This window comes from Cyphomyrmex costatus, unplaced genomic scaffold, assembly GCF_001594065.2.
Source record: "Cyphomyrmex costatus isolate MS0001 unplaced genomic scaffold, Ccosl1.0 scaffold685, whole genome shotgun sequence".
NCBI classification, from domain to species: domain Eukaryota; kingdom Metazoa; phylum Arthropoda; class Insecta; order Hymenoptera; family Formicidae; genus Cyphomyrmex; species Cyphomyrmex costatus.
Genome location: NW_017280250.1, coordinates 925,825 through 945,074, shown reverse-complemented (window position 1 = coordinate 945,074; position 19,250 = coordinate 925,825). Strand labels below are relative to the sequence as shown.

General features: G+C 32.6%; 1 protein-coding gene across 4 annotated transcripts; it reads right to left on the bottom strand.

Moving 5' to 3' along the window:
* Positions 1 to 870: 870 nt before the first annotated feature.
* On the bottom strand, positions 871 to 19,090 carry Srrm234 (Serine-arginine repetitive matrix 2/3/4). 4 transcript variants are annotated; one of them, XM_018547812.1, is made up of 10 exons: positions 19,073 to 19,090; positions 16,832 to 17,073; positions 15,954 to 16,058; positions 9,479 to 9,787; positions 7,414 to 7,539; positions 7,088 to 7,166; positions 5,746 to 5,801; positions 3,476 to 5,554; positions 3,142 to 3,315; positions 873 to 1,267 (listed from the first exon to the last, which is right to left on the bottom strand). In XM_018547812.1, the coding sequence occupies exons 2-10, from the start codon at positions 17,059 to 17,061 to the stop codon at positions 1,126 to 1,128; spliced, it is 3,300 nt and encodes a 1,099-aa protein (XP_018403314.1). In that variant the 5' UTR covers positions 17,062 to 17,073; positions 19,073 to 19,090; the 3' UTR covers positions 873 to 1,125. The 4 variants fall into 4 exon arrangements, with proteins under 4 accessions (XP_018403315.1, XP_018403314.1, XP_018403312.1 ...); XM_018547810.1 differs by lacking the exon at positions 19,073 to 19,090 and adding an exon at positions 18,961 to 19,045; XM_018547814.1 differs by lacking the exons at positions 873 to 1,267; positions 19,073 to 19,090 and adding exons at positions 2,644 to 2,694; positions 18,961 to 19,045.
* Between the last annotated feature and the right edge of the window lie 160 nt (positions 19,091 to 19,250).

Sequence of the window (19,250 nt, the reverse complement as noted above, 5' to 3'; positions counted from 1 at the left end):
TTTGCATTTTCTTTCGCATTTGAATATTCACTTTAAATTAAGTGAAAACATCGACTAGAAGTTATAGGAAAATAAAGTTACTGCACCATGGTAATATAAGTCTGTTTGACTAGAGAAAGAGATAGAGAAAGAGTATAATACATTAAATTCTATATTGAGATATCTATTTTCTTCCACAATAATCTTCCAGTATCAACAATTGAAAAATTGCACTGTAATTCGAATAAAAAAATTTGAAATCTAAAATTGATATTTTGTAATATTCAATAAAATTGTTAAATAAGTGATATTATTATGACCGAGATATTTGCTGTTTCTTTCAACAAATTTTATAAACTAATCAATTAGTATCCTGCTTAATCATAAAAAAATAAATACATACGTAAATTTGCAATTATGTCCTATGCTTGGGAATTTCTGTTCAAAATTACAAATTTCAATAAAAAAAATAAAATTAAATAGATACTATTTAAATAATACGAAATAATTCAACAGCTGCCTTTGCATTTTTATATAATTCTTGCATTTTTAGATTGCAAAAATCGTTATTCTAAATTCATAAAGTTAATATAAACAATTTGTTTTCCTACTAACATAAAAATATCTAAAAATTGATTCAATCTTTCAAAGTTCTTTAGACTAGTATCATTTGAATTAATTGATATCATGTGTATAGTTTATATACAAAATGTTTCGAAATTAATTGAAAGCATGATATTATTCCTCGTGAAATTCATCGAATATCACGAAAACCATTAATGACTCAAAATTATTGCTAACAAAGATTATTTTCTTAGTTTCATAAGAAATAATGTAACATGCTCATTTCTTTTCGAATGCAATCTCCCTTTTCGCAGAAAACTTAACAGACATTACTAAATTTCTTCTCTAAAACATTCCTCGACCCTTTATGATCTAAATTTTCATTTTTAAATTAATATTTACAATTATAATTTTTTAAATTAATATATCTTTAAATATGTATTTAAATGTCTAAATTGATAATATCTCGGGAATCAATTAACTGGACACGGTGGTTTTCTTTAAATCATAAAGGATCGAACTATGCCGCTGCGAGTCTAGTGTACGTCGATTGCGAATTCACATATGCGTTCTTCTCAATTCTCAACGCGTGTAACACGGACTCGCAGAGCTGGATCGATGACTCGCACTGGACCACTTAGTATGTTTACTGCTCTCGGAACTACTCGGCGATGAGGGTGGTGACGGGGTTGGTCGATAATACGGGATCGGACGTTTTCTCGCGCTAAAAGGAATGTCCGTTAGTATATCATATTTTCTTGATGAAGAATGCATGTTATTTACAAATGTTAATTTTAAAAGAGTAGTAAATGATAAACTATTTTTCATTATCTTATGTTATTAGCGAAAATTAAGTTAATTATGTATAATAATATTAATAATAGTTATATGAGGATAATGATGACAATAGTTATAAATAATTGTAATATATCATAAAATAATTATTATTACTCATTAGTAGAAACTTATTGTATTAATTATTAAATAATTAAAAAATAATTATTAGTAATAGATAATTTTTACTCGCTAACTTGTTAATAATTAGATATATCTCGAAAATTAATGTATATCTCAATAATAAAAATTCGACTGTTATGTGAAAAATGAAACAAATAGCACATGCAACATGAGGAAAATTAATTAAGCAAGCTACAGAGAAACAAGGACGTGCAAAATAAAAATATGATAACTTACCTGTTTACGAAACGTTTCTTTGGAGAACGCACTAGCGCAAGAAACACTCAGAAACCGCAAAAATATTAACTAAGAAACTTAAAATTATAAATTATAAATAAAAAAAATTCATTTGCCGGTAAATCATTTTATTTTTAGCAATTGACAAATAAAAAGAATTTTCTACTGTATGTGTAAGACAACAATTTAATTTACAATATTTATAAAAGAAAACATACATGCATGCCATATCTACATGGTATTTGTGAATCAAAAAATTACAAGTGATTTGATTAAAAAAAGAAGAAAGTAAAGATTGTACAAATGAAAAATCTGTAAAATACAAAATAAAAGATCAACGCTAAATTATTCTATGAGCAAGATTGTGGATAATTATGATCGCTAGTAATTACGATAATATTTAGTTCATAATTTACATGAAACTTTTCTGCTTTCGTTATTACACTTATAATTTGAATAATCTGGATCAAATAATTGTACTATAATTAACCGTCATATATACTACATACGCCATTTAACACTTTGTCGAGTTCATTGATTAGGATATTTTTATTCACCAGATATATATAAACGTTATTGAGCGACGTGCATCATTTATTATTTAGATATTAAATGAAGGAAATCAGTACGCTTTTTACTCATTATGACAAAAGTAAAATCCATTATTACATATTGAGATGATAATTACGTTCATTGCGCCTAAAAATATAAATAAAAGATAATACACGATATATTTTTTAAATCAATACGAAGGATATTAATTCTTGGCAATAAAAATATTAATTGCAAATCTCTAAACTACCAAAAGGGAAAATTCTATATATATGTCTATATATATAAATATATGTATATATATATATATATATATCAGACTTTTTGTTTTATATATATATATATATATACACATGCTGTGCGAAGCCATAATTCTATCTTCTATGCCTGTCCTTTGATCTGTCTCTGTAGGACACAATAAATACAATATTAGCATATTGAAAATTTTTAATTATATTAGCAAATAGTCTGTCTTTCGTCGAAAAAAAGTTTAACATTTTTTCAACAAATTTTGAATAGTTTTAGAAAAGTACTTAAAAATTATTTTTTAAATATTTTTAGCGATTATAATATAATGATACGATATATACATATAACAATAATAACAAAACTCTAAGAACAAAATAAATGTGAACTAAAAAAAACGTGTAATTGATAAATAAAAATCTACGATTACACACAGTGATGGACGAAGTCCAGCACGAGCGCGTACAAAGTGCATGGTAAATATATGTATATATACATATACATATTTATTATATATGTAAATATATGTATATACATATATATATTTATGTATATATTTATGTAAACTACGACAATATATATATCCAATATACTCGCGACACCTACCTCGTGATACGTCGTCTATCTAGAAAACTAGGTGAACCATAACGTCGAGGTATCGACGGTGAACGTGATCTACTGGAGGCAGAGCTACTGGAGGTGGAGCGAGAGGATCGACTGAAAACACTACTTGATGATCTTGATGAGCTGGAAAAACTTCTAGCTCGACTATGCCTGGAGCTAAAGAGGGAAGAGATACAAAACATTTACTAATTAATTTCGTATAATTTTAGTAATTTTATTAGAGATTTTATATTTTAATAATTTTATTTATATATCTTATTATTATATTTTTATATATATAATTTAATTTTATTAGTCACTAAATTACAATCCTTACCTAACAGAGGAACGTGAGCTGCTCCTGGTATGACTACGTTTATCCTTGTCCCTGGAGATTCTTGACGCCGATCGTGAGCGACTCTTGGATTTTTTTGATAGCGAACGGCTATGTGATCTCTTCTTCGACAGCGATCTGCTCCTAGATTTCTTTGACAGGGAAGAACGACTATGTGATCTCCTCTTTGATGACGATCGATTTCTACTTCTGGATCGTGAAGCGGACTTCTTACACCTCGAGGGTGATCTCGACGTGCTTGAGCGCTTTGACTCCTCCGAGGATCGAGATCTTGATCGGGGCGAGTGTTTCGTTCTCGCCTTAGGAGATGATTTCTCTGTCCTGGAGGCTGATCTAGAAGTAGATCGTTGTTCAGGTGATGCTGATGATTTCTTGCCTCGCGAACGGGATCGCGACTTTTTGTCTCCGGACGGCGATCTGGAAGATCTCACTTTGTCCACGACAGACGGTGATCTCGTGCATGATCTCGATGGTGATCTGGAGTACGATTTACTTTTCTTTGGCGAGTGACAATTCACTACTCTAGTTAACGACAGCAAAGGCGGTGGTGATTCACTCGGCGAACGTAATTTTATTATCGTGTGATCTTCCCTGGATATCACTATCTTGATAGGAGATCGAGAAGATGACTCTCTTTTCGAGGCATCCTTTGAAAATGACGAGTCTTTCTTGCCAGAGAAATTTGGCGATCTCAAAAACTGACTATTTGTCTTAGCCTTCACGTTGGAAGATGTAAAATCAACTTTATTAAAAGATTGCTGAGGCAATGGCGGCGGTGACTCACTCGGCGATCTGATCTTAATCGCCGCCTCTTCTCGGGTGAGAGGTAAAGCCGGTGAGGGTGATCTGCTGGACACTGGTGATTGGATGATTGGAAGAGTCTGCATAATTGGATCCTTTGACGTGTCTCGAATATGTACGGTTAAATTTTGCGCTATGGTTTTTGGCGGTTCGCTTGGTAGAGCGATATCTAATACATTTTCTCGCTTCTCAATCTTGAATTTCGTGGGACTGATCACCTTCTTCTCCAGCGTCTCCCGTGCCTTTGCTGCCAAGCCACTCTGCAATCGTTTCAATGTGTTCAATTCTATAATTCTTCTTTCCTCATCTTCCTCTTGTTGCTTGTTGGGCTCATCATCGGCTAGATCGACTTCGTTCTCGCTCGACGATCTCAGACTCACTCTAGGTGCAACCGTTATTTGTTGTGTTTTCTTGCTTCTCGATGTCGAGCGCGATTTTGGTTTATCGCTTTTAATTTTTTTTTTCTGATCTTGTCGTGATTTTCGATCCTCCAAGATGTCCTTGTAACGCTCTGGATTCTTTCTAACTGGCGAATAACTCAAGGTAGAGCGCGATCGAGATTGTCGACGTTGCTGTCGCCCTGTTGAGCGCGATCTTCGGCGAGAATCGGTCTCTCTACGTCTCGCTGGTGGAGACATGAGTCTTCTGCGGGACGATCCATAGCGATCATATTTGGAGCGACTCCTACTCCTGGACATAGAATGCCTACTACGTCTCCTAGGTGATCTAGAATATCCTCGTCTCCGTTTGGGAGACAGACTCATACGACGTGATCTCGAGTACCTCCTGGAAGACCTTCCTTCTCTTCCTCCTCTATCTCTATCCCTGTCTCTATCTCTGTCTCTATCTCTGTCTCTATCCTTGTCTCTATCCTTGTCTTTATCCTTGTCTCTGTCCCTGTCTCTTTCAATTCTGTCTCTATCACCTCTGCTTCTAGAAGATGATCTATGTTGCCTATGTAATGATGGAGCAGGACTCCTGTAGTGGTTCTTCAGCGATTTGTCCCGCTTATCTGTCACACACTTTTTCGGCGAATCTTTCTTTGTTTTATTCTTGGTGGACGATGGTAGTGGTGGAGTCTCGTTTCGAGATATTGTTGTTCGAGATAATGCTAATGCTTCTCGCTTTGGTGATCGGATCGATCGAGGAGGAAGTGGTTCTCGCGAAAGAACCGCAGCACTCTCGGAAACTTCATTCCTTAACGCCTTGTCCACGGTATTTTTCTCATTTTTTAACGACTTTTTCGGTTTTTTCACGAAACTGTAAGATCAATCCACGATTCGAATCAGAAATCAAATAAAAGAACCGGTAAATAATAACTAAAGCAAATAAATTATTACAAAAAATTGAATTACAAAAAAATTGTCGAGCTTTCGCCAAATGTTCGTAAAATAACAATCGTACGTATATAAATTTAAAAAAAATTAAGAAAATAAGAGTAATTGACATACCTATCAGAGGAGCTTTCAGATGATTGACGTTTCCGTTTAGTCGATGTCTTCTTCTTCTAAAAAGAAATCCAATATGAATTAATTGTTTATTAATTCTAATTAAAGTAAACATCAATCATGCATTCATCAAAAGTATGTAATGAAAAAAATGCAACAAAAAAGGAACAACGTATTTATTTAAAAAACTTCTGGAGTCTGCTTTCGGATCTTCTAATTAACAGTCGTGAATAATGATAAAAAATAAGAATACGAAATTGTTTATTCGTTGATATTATATATACATCTGTGTATCTGAAAAAAATTATAGCTCGAAGAGAAACACCTCAAAATAATAACAAATCAATTTTAAAAACAAATCTAGAGGTTTCCAGAGTAGAGATTGGGCAAAAAATTATAATTTTTTTCCATAAAAATTGTAATTGTAATGAAATCAGTTTGAAAGCTTTGGACTGTTCAGAACTTTTGAGATGTAATAAAACAAACATTTATATAATTATTATAAATTAAATCTATATGCAACATTATTATGTTAAAAAAGGCGCGTGTAATTAATTTTTAAAAATTACGTTTAGATTTAAGCTAATTATACAAGAACGTAATTTAAAAAGAGTAACAACTTCAAGTCACTTTTCCAGGATAAATATCAAATTAGACAATTTTCATGAATAAAAAAAAAAGATCCAAAATTTTATTATTCCATTTCTTTAATCTTTTTCTTTTTAATCGTGGCGATTCCTCTTTCATAAGAATATATTTCAATCCTCTATTTCAATCCAAGCAGTCTCCGAGATCAATCTTCACAATTAGTGTATAATAGTGCTCGACATACAACGAGTGAGAAATAGAGAGGCTTTTATACACAACAGTAAAATTCGTAATATTCGAAAGTACACGAGTACATATGAATCCACAAAATTAGAAATTATACATTGAGTAGCGGCATATCTGGTACTCACTCAGGGAATCTCCTGTCAAATGGCGCTGAATAATTACAAACAATACTGAGATTTATACTTTGAAATAATGAACTGTCGAAAAACTGGAAATCAGATGAAAAATCGTATGTACGCAAAATAACAAGCAAACCGGAAGGGATCAGCAAGGAGAAGGAGACAATCATGCTATTCTTTTCGAGACAGTAGCAAATTTGAGAAATTGGATAACAATAATAATCACCCAGCGTCAATCGAACAAATTGAGAAGAAACAAATCAAAACTAGAGACGTTATCATGCACCTACTTTCACGTGCTGAAGTATATATAAATAGATATATATGTAAAAATAGAGAACAGAGATAGAGACGAAAATTTGTTTAATTTTTTTTCAAAGCATCGTGCATACCTCATGCTTATCCTTTCCTTCGACTTTGAGCTTTTTCTTTCTTTTTTTCTTCTTTTTCTTCGATTCGGCCTCAGATAAGCTACACAATGTCCATTTATTATTTACTTTTTCCGTTTAACTTACGTATTAGTTTTACACAATCAATATTGATTAAATAATCTTATACTAAAATAAATTGTTTAACATCATTCTCCTCTTTAAAAATGAATTAATTAAATTTTTTAAACATTATGCGATATAAAATATTTTCATTTTATTTTATAAGAATTATTAACATAAAGAACTATTATTATTGCGATATTTAATACATAAATTATCGTCATTACTTGCTATCATCGGAATCTTCGCTGGAGTCGCTGTCGGACGACGTGGCCTCGGTCTTTTTGTGCTTCCTCTCCTTCTTTTTTTTCTTGGACTTTTCTTTCTTCTTACCAGACTTAGGAGATTCGGATCTATGAAATCGGAGATTGAACGATCGTTACAAGAGTTTCGAAGCGATAGCATCTTTTTTTGTTTTGTCAAACGATAATTAGTCTTATATAACTCTTGCAGTGGGCGTCTTCCTGTCGACAAGTGCATACCTTTGTGCTGACAATATATAAAGAAAGCTGTAGTATACAACGTATCAGTGTACGTGAAAAACAATTCTCCAGTCTATCGATATATCAACGTATATGTACGTACAATATACACAAGCTATCCGTTTTAAAAACTTAATTTCTCGCAATAAAAAATTGGAAATATATTTCACTCTGAGAGCAACAATTCAATGTTAATTCTTTCTTTAACATATTGAAATGACTCGATTTTAAATACAAGCCAGCGATCTATGCAAAGTACTTTCAAAATAATTTAGACAAACATTCAAATATCTCGTAGTCAAACAAAACAAAAAAAGTTCATATCAATGTAATGATATAAACTTTTCTCTTTCATTTCTGAAGTTTGCCTAAATATTTCGAAAGTACTCCATAAATGAATTTTGCATCACAATATTCATTCTGAAGTGTATGCAATAACAAGGAAAAATAAAGTATAATGATGCGTATAAAAGTGAAATTGTTCATAATATCGCGTATAATATCGTATGATATAGCTAACAAACCGACTACATGATAGCTCACTTTGAAAGATCTGGTTTTGTACTCATTTCCGAAATTCCCGAGTTCTCCAATCTCAGGTTGCATAACCCATAATCGCGAAAAACCACATCTTTCAACGAAGATTTACGGAAGACAAGTATACGAAATATATATATATATATATAATACATAATGAGGAGTATTGATATAAATATGGGATTAGCATTACCTTGATAACCATCGATAAGGACGGACTTGTCAGAAAAAAATAGAGAGATGACATTAACAACAAGCTTCATCGATAAACAACAACAGAGAGATAGAAATGTATGATTCTCATTTTTCGTTTACGTTTATTTTCATTTTTGCGCAATTTTCTCTACTTTTTAACATTCTCTGCGTTTATTGTGAAAACCTGTGTGTTTATTATTTTATCATCCCCGGTAAATGTTTGCCCGCCATTTTTTAAATTAGAGAAAATTATGATACATCTCCGTTATTATAATATTAACGTTATCAGCATTAATATTTTTCTAAATTCAATAACATTTTAATATTTTACATAAATTTTCACTTTTTAAAGAATTAAAATAAAATTGTATTTTAAGAAAGTAATTTATATATAATATTTGAATTACAATACACATATAATTTTCATAGTCTGGCAAAAAAAAAAACGAAAACATAACAAACATTTACCCATAGGGAGATATCCAATCGCGTGAGAGACAATCCCCCAGAAAAAATTCCATAACATACTAATCACGCTCTTTTATACACACGACATTAAACATTTTTCGCGCGCGAAGATTATGACTTTTTTTTTTCCAAATTAATCGCGACGACCACACTTACCTACTGCACCTACTGGGTAGGCACTCAGTCCTCCTCAGTTCTGTTTGAAACAGAGAAAGGTGTATGGGATATAAGACAGTAGGTGGTGAGTCATGAGTTTACAATTCTGTAAATCCGGCTAACGCTTAAAAAAGGCAAAAGAGAGAGAGAAAAAGAATACGAACGTTTGCAAAACGAACAGTCTCAATTAATCGATATAGGAAGAGAAAGAGAGGAGACTTTGTACCCGGATCTTGGTCGAGTTTTTTTTTCTTTTCTGGGGTACTCCGGAAGTGACGGGGCCGGGTGTGCGGTCTTGGAGCCTCGATTCGCATCTTACTCTGAGTCGATACTTAAAACGGAAGCAAGAGAAAGAAAGAAAGAAAGAAAGAGAGAAAGAAAGAAAGAAAAGTCACGGTGGGATCGAATCCAGCCTCCATGGAGCCGTGCGCGCACCGTTTACATTATGCTGTACCTTTCCCGTTTGTGCTTCTTGGTCTTCTTCTTTTTGCTCGCGCTGCCGGAACGCTTTCGCTTCTTCTTCTCAGCGGTCGTGGTGATCGTTTCTACTGGCGGCGGCGGCGTCAGACTCGGTGTACGCACCAACTCGTAGACTTTGCTCGCGGTAGCGGCGGCGGCGGCGGCTCGCGCCTCCGCCTCGCGTGCGTACCGCGCTGGATCTAGGCTACTGCCTTCTACGAAGAATTCGGAGATACCGAATGCTTCGCGAAGCTTCGCATTCTTCTCCTGCTGCGCCTCGGCGACCTGATGTGTCTCTCGTACACTGAAAATGCAAACTTCGTTAGTTTCCACGAATAGAAAGAGTTAATTAAATATGCTGCACAATATTTCCAGTAGTAAATAAATCATATATACATTAATTACTTTTCAGAAACTATTACAGTTATTAATGGTTTTTACAAATGTACAAGTCCACCTTTGAAAAACAAATTCCATTCTAATCAGTAACAAATTACAATAGTAATGTGTAATTAATTATACGTAATAATAATTGGCAATAACTGCTTTATGAAATTCTTACAGAAATTTTATCCTACTTTCGCAGCTTTCTTGCCACTGTGATTAAATATTTCACACAGCTAATGGCTCAACACTAATTATTAAATCATACATCAATCATAAATAAATGTTTAACATATATATATATATATAAAATTCGATTGTTTATTCTCACTGCTAAATATATATAAATATATATATATATATATATACACACACATAATTAGTAGCTTCACATTTCTAAGATATTAATACATATTTTACAAATAAAATAACACACTCTACAGAATCATATCTGTCAGCTTGACAGAATCGTAAGCTTAGACGTCGTATGTTTGAGCTGATTGAATTACAAATCATCTTGCACACACAGGAAGAACGTAAATGCAAATCAGCAATTTAATCAAATTTAATCAATTCACATATATTTAAATGTCGATGTCTTATTTTCAAAATATTGTCCTACTACATTATCTTTATTATTGAGACCATTTATAAGGCACACTCGATAGTTCACGATAATACAGTCACGAGGTCCTAGATGAAAGATGATCGAGATATAGCGTACCGTGTCGAAATCTTCACTGTCATTCTTTTAAAGACAACGATTACTTCTTCGGAGCTCTGGAGAGCTATTATAGAAAAGTCTAGACTCGCAGGAGCATCCTGTACACAGTCACGAAAAATGATGTCAACGTCGTCCTTAACGGGCGTTGCAATGCTAATGACATAACACTCTGCGGGACGACTAGAATGGCAAGCAGGGACAGAATCGCACGTCTCTCTCTCTCTCTCTCTCTCTCTCCCCCTCTCTCTCTCTCTTTACTTTTCCTGCGACGGTGAAAAGCGGTGAACCGGGGTTGAGCCGGGGCGAGAACCACCCCTGCGCGCCTGCACGCACGGCGCCGGCACCCAGCGGATCAATACAATCCAGCTGTTCTCTTTTCTAGCATCCCCTTTGCGCTGTACAATTGCCATCGGCGACTTACGCCGAGTCGATCGCCGCGCAACAAATCAAATCCAAAATGAAATAAACTGAGCAACCGTCGCTTTTTCTGAGAAATGTTTCTCATTATTATCAAGATATGTAATACTCATATCCTCTAAATTAAGCTTCAAATTATGATTCTGTTATAATAAATTTTACATAAGATCGAGATTTTACGATTTTGTTATGTATCTTCTCTTCTGAAATTCAGTCAAAATTATTTACTCTTACATAGTTTACATAGTAGTTTTGCTAAAGAAAAAAATAATAATCAGGGATATTCTATGCATTCTATAAAACTTAATCTTGCTAACTATACTATTTAAAATGTAAACTGTACACCGGGAAAACTTGAAAAGTAATTTCATGTTTACATACAATTGACAAAACGAGTGAAAATTTGATCTTTATTTAGTCTCATCTGTCTCTGCAAATCGTAATATCGTTACACAACTAAAATGATAGAGAAGATTTAAAGGTTATTCTTATTTCTATAATTTACGTTGACAAGATTAAAAAAAAACTCGTGCAGACAATTCCAGTGTACAGTCTTAAGATTGAAAGCTGACAAAGGGATTCACCTGACGACGGAGCGCATGTTGCTTCGCCGTTCGGCGAGCAGGTGCAGCTGAATGCGTTGACAGCAACAGCAGTGTTGACGCTGCATCTGCAGCAGTTGCTGTTGCTTCCTCTTGCCGTTATTGGCTGCCGCATAGTGCAATTTGCGTTTGCGCGAGCGCTTCAGCACTTTTTGCCGGTCTAGTAGGAAGTTGCCGCCTCGCCACAGCGTCTCGAAGAAGGCTCGGCCATCGGCCGGGCCTCGTCCACGCGCAGGTTTCATCGGTGACACAGTCGCTGACATTGTCATTCCTCAAAATTTGGATGCAGCATCGAACAAGAATTTCTTTGTCAATATCTTTTCCTTCGAGAAATCTTTCTTGATGTAACCTAGTACGATGGTTGGTCTCTTCTAATAATCAATTCACTTTCGAGTCTAAAGATTCTTTCCAGGATGTTATCGTCTCTTGCTCAGCGCTATTTCTGACCGTAGATTAAATATCATTAGATATTACTCTTTTTTATTTTTATAAATAAAATTGTTCTTTTTGTGTTTAATAGTAGTGTAATAATAATTTATTAATTTCTTATGAAAAACGTATTTGTGATTGTACAGAATAATCGCTGATTGTTCAGTGGTTACAGATAATCTCTAATTTTTTTTCGGCTTTTCGGCTCTTCTTCCGATTCTAATGGTAGATAATTATTTTGAGTATTACCACGTATTTCGTTTTTTTTCACCGTTTCTTATTCGATCACCTAAAATAAAGGAGATAGTGAATAATATTGACAAGGTAATGTTAGATTGCTAATTGAATTTCGGATGCTCCGTCGGTTGGTCCACGTTGCACAAATAGCTCTACGACGCTTAATCCTTTCACGAAGGAAACAGAAAGGGTGAAGGTACAAAGAGAAAATCACGGGTAGAGGTAATAACCCTCTCTCTTGTCAGTTGCTGTCGTCGCGTCTTTTGTACCCGCTGTCCCGGCTTTTCTAGCTAGAACAATCATACAGCGACGGCAACGATGATAATGATGATTACAATAACGAGTTCCGTCTCTCCCTTTCCTTATGCGTCGTTCCACTTTGATATTCTTCAAGCGACTCTCATCATCTCATATCCGAGTGTTCCTGAATGTTTCACAATATTTTCAATGTTTCTTTTACTTCATGTATTTCTTATACTTATATTTTGATTTCTTATTATTACGTTTTGTTACATTATAATCATTTATTATTACGCTCATAACTTCCTATCATTATCAGGAATAAATTATCATTGTCTATATATCTTATGACATTATTTGATTAGAATTATTGTTACGTTATTTGGGCTATTAAACACCCTCTTTCTTAGCTCATACGATCGTGAAAGAATATATAGCAATACGTAAATCCTCGCATTGGAGACATTGCTGTACGCATTCTAACAATTGAGGAAGACTTCAGATCAGGCACACTATTACTATCGTCGTGCTTCTTTTTTCTGTTAGACTGAAGCAAGACGTTTTCCTTAACAATGTACCATCGACTTGTCGCAGTCGACGTTTTGGAGACACATGGATTTCGTAGAAAAACTTTTTATATTTCTTCTAAATAGAGACACACGAAGATATATTTTTCTTCTTTTCTGATGAAGTTGTTTTTATTGAAGTAAAAATTGTGAGAAGATATATGTAAGAAAGTTCTTCACATAAGATCTTTTTTTATAAAAACGGTTGAAAAATTTAAGCTTCCTTTCTTCTTTTTTTTTTCAATTAAGACTGTCAAATTATTTCTACATCATATATATTTCGATATACACAGTATAAAAGTTCAGATTTTTGAATTATAAATGTTGATCTTCATTAATGAACCGTTTCATCTAGTAAGTTTCTTTTTTAGAAACTCCTTCTGAGATCATTTCAATCAATGTTTAACATTTAATGCTTAACTTATATGTTTTATTAACGTGTAATACCTTCTTCACGTGTATTTGTATTACAATTACATTAACTTAATAAAATGTGTACGAGCAATATTTAAGTTTTATTTTCGCTCAGAGAATCATTCCAACATTCGATATTTATTATTTTTCATATGTATCTGTTACAATTCGTTCCAGTGGACAATTTTTGTTGTACAATTTTTCTAAGTAAATTCTGCAGATTTTTTTCACTCATCACTGGATCATAAATATGTAATAGATAATATTTATTCATATTTGTATGCATCATACATTCGAAAATTGTGCGATCTTCTTCGCAGATTTTTTTTGCTCTGTTATCACATTCAACTACGGTATCTTCTGTAAGTTTGAACGATGCAAATCGTCGCTTGCTCCCGTGAAACTGTAACGTTAGACTTAAGCTCTACTTCGCGTATGTATACTCTAACTCGAAACTTAGCACTTAGGAATGACTTAGAGGAGCGGGATAGTAATCACGCTACCACATTAAATTAAGCTAATGGAAGACTTTTGTGATTTGTCCGCGGGTTCGTGCGTCGCGTTGTGTCACATGTTCCTTTTCCGGCGGGGTCACCCGGTGTCACCCCAAATTAATCCGACCTTCGGTGCACCATCCATCGACACACGACGCGACCACTGGCTGCGTCGTGACGGTCCATCCTCGCACTGAGGCGCCGGAAAAAGCTAGCCACCAAGAGCGAGATGCTGCGTTTCCTCTTTCTCCCACTTCTCGTTCTCCTCTGCCCGGGTGCACTCCCCTCATCATCTCTCACCCTTTTGGCGCCGGCGCTATGGGGTACGTCGATATCGCGAGTGTAACACCCACCCTATTCTCCATCGGACCTACCGAGATTGCCACGGAATGTGTTCCCGCCCTCTCGAGTTTCACATCTAACAAAACTGTACCCAAAAAATGGACTTTGATTCGGGATAAGAGACTTGTAGTGTCTTTTAGTTTTTGAACATGGCCGGAGACAATACCGCGTCTCCCGATAACTCTTATATTTTTCTCAATCTCAATATTTTTGTAGCAAAAATAGAACAATTAAAATATTGTATTAATCGTCAGTAATAATAATAATCGTAATTTGCGCTTTCGAAAATTACTGATCTTTCCGCAGAATGCTTTCTCAATTATTATATATAAGATAATCTTGAACATTAAATAAACAAACTTATCTTCTTGAAAAAAAGCAATATCGCTCTGATTTAATACACTGATTAATAATGTCAATAATAATAATTTTTTATTTCATCTATGTATTTCTCATAATTAATATTCCTAACTTAAGACAATGATACACGTCAATATACTTTGATTATTAATAAAATAATACAATATTGAATTTTTATCTCATTGTGTTTCTTGGAAGTTTTTTTTCTATTTCTGAAAAATTTAGTTTTTAAATAATAACTTTCTGTATGCGTTAAGATGTTTAATTTTTAAATATGTACCAGTTCTGAAAAATCTCTTTTACATAGCCTTAAAATTGAGTCTTTATTGTATCATTTAATTTGTATAAAAAATCGTACATTCAAATTTAAGATACAGCTACAAAAGATAACCAGAATATTTAAAAGACGTCGTAAATCTTCTGAATGTCTCTCGAATAAGGATTTTTCAGGAAGTATGTAGATTTATTTTCTCGAAATATGATGTTGCATTTGTAAAAGCTTTTCTTCAACGGAAGATCGAATAAAGCTGTGGCAGAGAGATCACAAGAAGCTCAGACACCTTTAACATCATATATGTCGTTTCGCATATAGTATCTACTCGTCGTCAGGATTATCCTGGATTTGGCTGACAGAAATCAATATGAAAAGGAAAGTTCTCCCCTCAGAATGTCGTACACTTCAAAAATAAAGTGCTATCGCGTTTTTCACAACAATCTCTTTTTTAGTTAACAAAATTATATTATTAAATTTAAAATTATATAATTTAAATATAATCTCAATTATAACAATTAACGCATCTTTTAATTAATATCATATATAATAATATATATATATATATAGATACAATATATAAATCAGATAAATATATAATATAAATATATTACATTTAATTTGTATAAATGTATTAAATTTCTCATATATATATTCGATTTATAAGGTGATTAGATAATATTTTAACTCTGATTTTTTATTTATTTATCTTTGTATTACTCCAATATGATCAAGCTGTATATATGATTACTATAGTCTAATTATCTACAATTAATTTATTCTGAATTGTTACATTATGCCTCATCACTAATTTACTTCAATTCGTTATATATTTTTGTAATTGTTTTAATCTAAAGAAAAATTAGAAAAAGAAGAAAATATATAAGAATTAACTGACTCTTACATGTCATTTATTTTTTAAATATTATTTGATGTTAAAAGTCCTTCGTTCTTGCTAATTTTAAAAAAGATTAAATCAAATATACTTACTTAACTCGGCCAAATTCATCTTGCGGTGTGGATGATTTAATATCGCTACCCATTAATAATGATCTGTATTGTTCTATCTTGTTCTCTACTTCCTCGTTTGTATATCTGTAATTTACAGCAAAAGAAAGACAAGATTATATCAATTGTCAAATAAATATGTTTTTATAATTCTGTATTTCTATATATATATATATATATATATATATTTACTTCAACAATAAATCTAGTATTAAAAAATACAATAAACAAAGCAATTCAATAACGAGAATATCATATAAGTAAGCATAGGATGTAATATCATAAACTTTTTTACTTTACGAAAAGAATAATGTCATCTTTATTCCAATTTAATTTCCTATCCTATTATTAAAATTGTGATTGCAAATTATTTAAAAATTACATTACTTTCCACATATATTACTATATTTTATATTTAAAGCATACTCTATGTTATCCACATTGTATTCATATTACATCAGATAATTTAGGTCATAAGCAAGTTATCAATCTAATTCCTAAGCAGCTTTTTTACTTTCAGACTTAAATAAGATTATAAATTGTAATAGGATTTGTTTTGCTCGCCTTTGGCTTCAACATATAGTTCGAAGATAATACAGTCATCTAAAATTCTGTTGAAAACAAAGACTCAAACTGTATCGGTAATTATTAATTGTTATTTCAGACCTTAAAACAATTATATAATAATTAAAATGATCATAAAACACTGAATTATGAATTATAACATGATTAATATGATAACAATTGTTTTAAAGAAAAATGATAAATTATATTTTGATATAATTTATAAATTCAAGAACTTTTTAAAGTTCAAAATATAAAGAATATAAAGAGTGGATTTATAACTTATGGATATTTACCCTTGGTCTTCTAGAATATCAGCCAACTCCGCACACTTGACTTCAACTTTCCTCTTTCTGACGTGGTCTAGGATTTCCTTGTTTGGCTGCTTATTCAATTGATCAACTTTGGACTCTTCCATCTTGTAAGTGACTTTGTCACTTTTTTTTCGCACAATGGCCCAATTCCTTTGAACGTGTCCATTGGTGCCAGAACCACGTGGAGTTTGAAGTCCAATGCCATTGTACATTTTACTTCACTTCTGCAAATAAAAAATAAAGCGTGTTACAATTAGGAAATTAAGAAATCAAATATAAAAACAATATTAAATCTTATAGGACTGTGAAAATTTAAGAAAAACCGATGAAAACAGGCTATAACGATCAAGCTGGATCTTGGGTGCTTCTATATAATTCCTTGTGAAATTATATACTATACTACAAATGTAGATTTTTAATTTGGCGTCGAATTTCTTTTTAGATTTGAAACGCAAGTGCTCTACTAAACTACTACAGTAATATTATTTTTTATTTATCCGATTGTTTAAGCAAACTGTGTTCTATTATCTACTAAATACTGAAAATTTTTAGTTCACATTACTTCTTCTTCTCCAAAACTGTTTTCCAGTCCACAAAGGCAAAATATCATGGAACCTATTCTGTACACAGATAGTTGTCGGTGATATTGTATGTCGCCATTTATATATTTTGCATAATAAAAAAGCTATATAATGTAACGTAATGACACCAACTATCGATAGACATACATAAAATAGGGTTCTATATAAGTTAAACCAAAAGATCCAGTATAGCTTCAGTTTTCTTGAAGATAAAAGAACTTCATTTTTTTCAAAATCTTCTTAATTTGTTTATTATATCAAATAATCACCATAATTTTGCTTTTGTCAATATTCACACTGAAAAATGGAACGTAACCATATATAATAAGTATAAGTTTGTGTCTGAAAATTACAATATATAGCTCAGAAATATCAAAAATAAATTCAAGAAAAATAAACAAAAAAATAAAAATTATATTCCAAAACATTCCTTGTAGCTACACTATATTGTATTTTCTACATCTAAAATAAATATATATCTATATATATAATTAGAAAATACATTAAAAAAAGAAAAGATAAACAATACAAATAGTTCAGTTACAGAGAACAAAAAATCAGTACACAAATTGTACTGATATTATGTAGCATAACTATATATCAATTGTTATGTCAATTGTAAATCTTAAAACCACATTTACATGATTTATCATATTAAGTTTGGAAAAAATTCGTTTTAAATTTTCTAATTCAAAATAGTATATTGTACATTTAAAAAAATAGCAATTATATCCTTCAATAGAGCAGTTTTGTGAAGTTAGCTTTAAGAATTTAATTTCCTAATTACAGTACAATGATTTTTAATGGAGTTATGAGCAATTAAAGTTGAAATACTCCTTTACTTAATTCGCAAATAACTCAGGAACAAAAAATCGTAGAAATATTTTTAAAAAACAATTTTGTATGGAAAACTTCAAACTTTCCGATACGTAGTTGAAACGATAAGTAGTTAAAAATTTTCATCTTTTTCAGCTTGTAGTTTTTTATATGTAAAAATTACCAACTCAGAAACTCAAAAAATAAAGTAACCTTACTACAGTAGAGATTTTAAGTTTTAAAATCCCTTTTTTTAATTTAAATTTTGTTAATTTTTTTACAAAAATGTACATACAATTTTGTGCTAGAAAATTGAAATGAACTTTCCGAATAATCTAATACATATATTATTTACGAGTCATTTTGGAATCGATCGTTTACCAGCAGGTAAATCACTCAGAATCGCACTGTTGTGGGAAGGAAAAAAAGAACATAGCGGCTGATTAAGTTACATCAACAAGCAGACCATTTCCACGCCTTGGACGCTGATATTATCGCAATATCAGGTCACCTGATGACATGTGCACACTATGGATATATATAAGTGTCACACAAGAATTTAATAATCCAATAGATTCGTAGACACCTAGGTTAGAATAATGCACACACATAGTAATCAATTATCGATCCGGCTGCGCGGCGCTGCGCAAATCTTGTTCATTCGAACGGAACGTTGGTATTCTTCGTCGTCGCCTGCTCGGAGATTTATTTTACCTGTGTTCGTTGAGGAAGTTGATCACGTTCCCGCGGATCAGCGATTTGTCGCTGCGAGAATAGCGATGCGAAAACGAAACAAGAGATTGAGAGAACAGAATCAATGACGAACCTTCGCGCACGAAGCGAGCGCCCTTCTGGACCGTTGCGATTTTCGGCCATTTTCGGCTGCTTTCGGTCTTTCTCGGCTCTTTTCGGTCTTTCTCGGCAATTTCCGCCAATCTTCACGAATAAAGGCCGCAGCACACACTTTTGCACTTTTGTATAGTGCATAAACGAATCAACCAATC

Bases quoted from the DNA above. Each gene is read 5' to 3' on its own strand.
- Srrm234 (XM_018547812.1), bottom strand. From the start codon at position 17,061: ATGTACAATGGCATTGGACTTCAAACTCCACGTGGTTCTGGCACCAAT. The intron at 5,802-7,087 runs GTATGCACGATG...ATTTCTTTTTAG, and splicing joins AAGGAAAGGATAAGCATGAG to AAGAAGAAGACATCGACTAA. The intron at 5,555-5,745 runs GTATGTCAATTA...TTGATCTTACAG, and splicing joins TCTGAAAGCTCCTCTGATAG to TTTCGTGAAAAAACCGAAAA.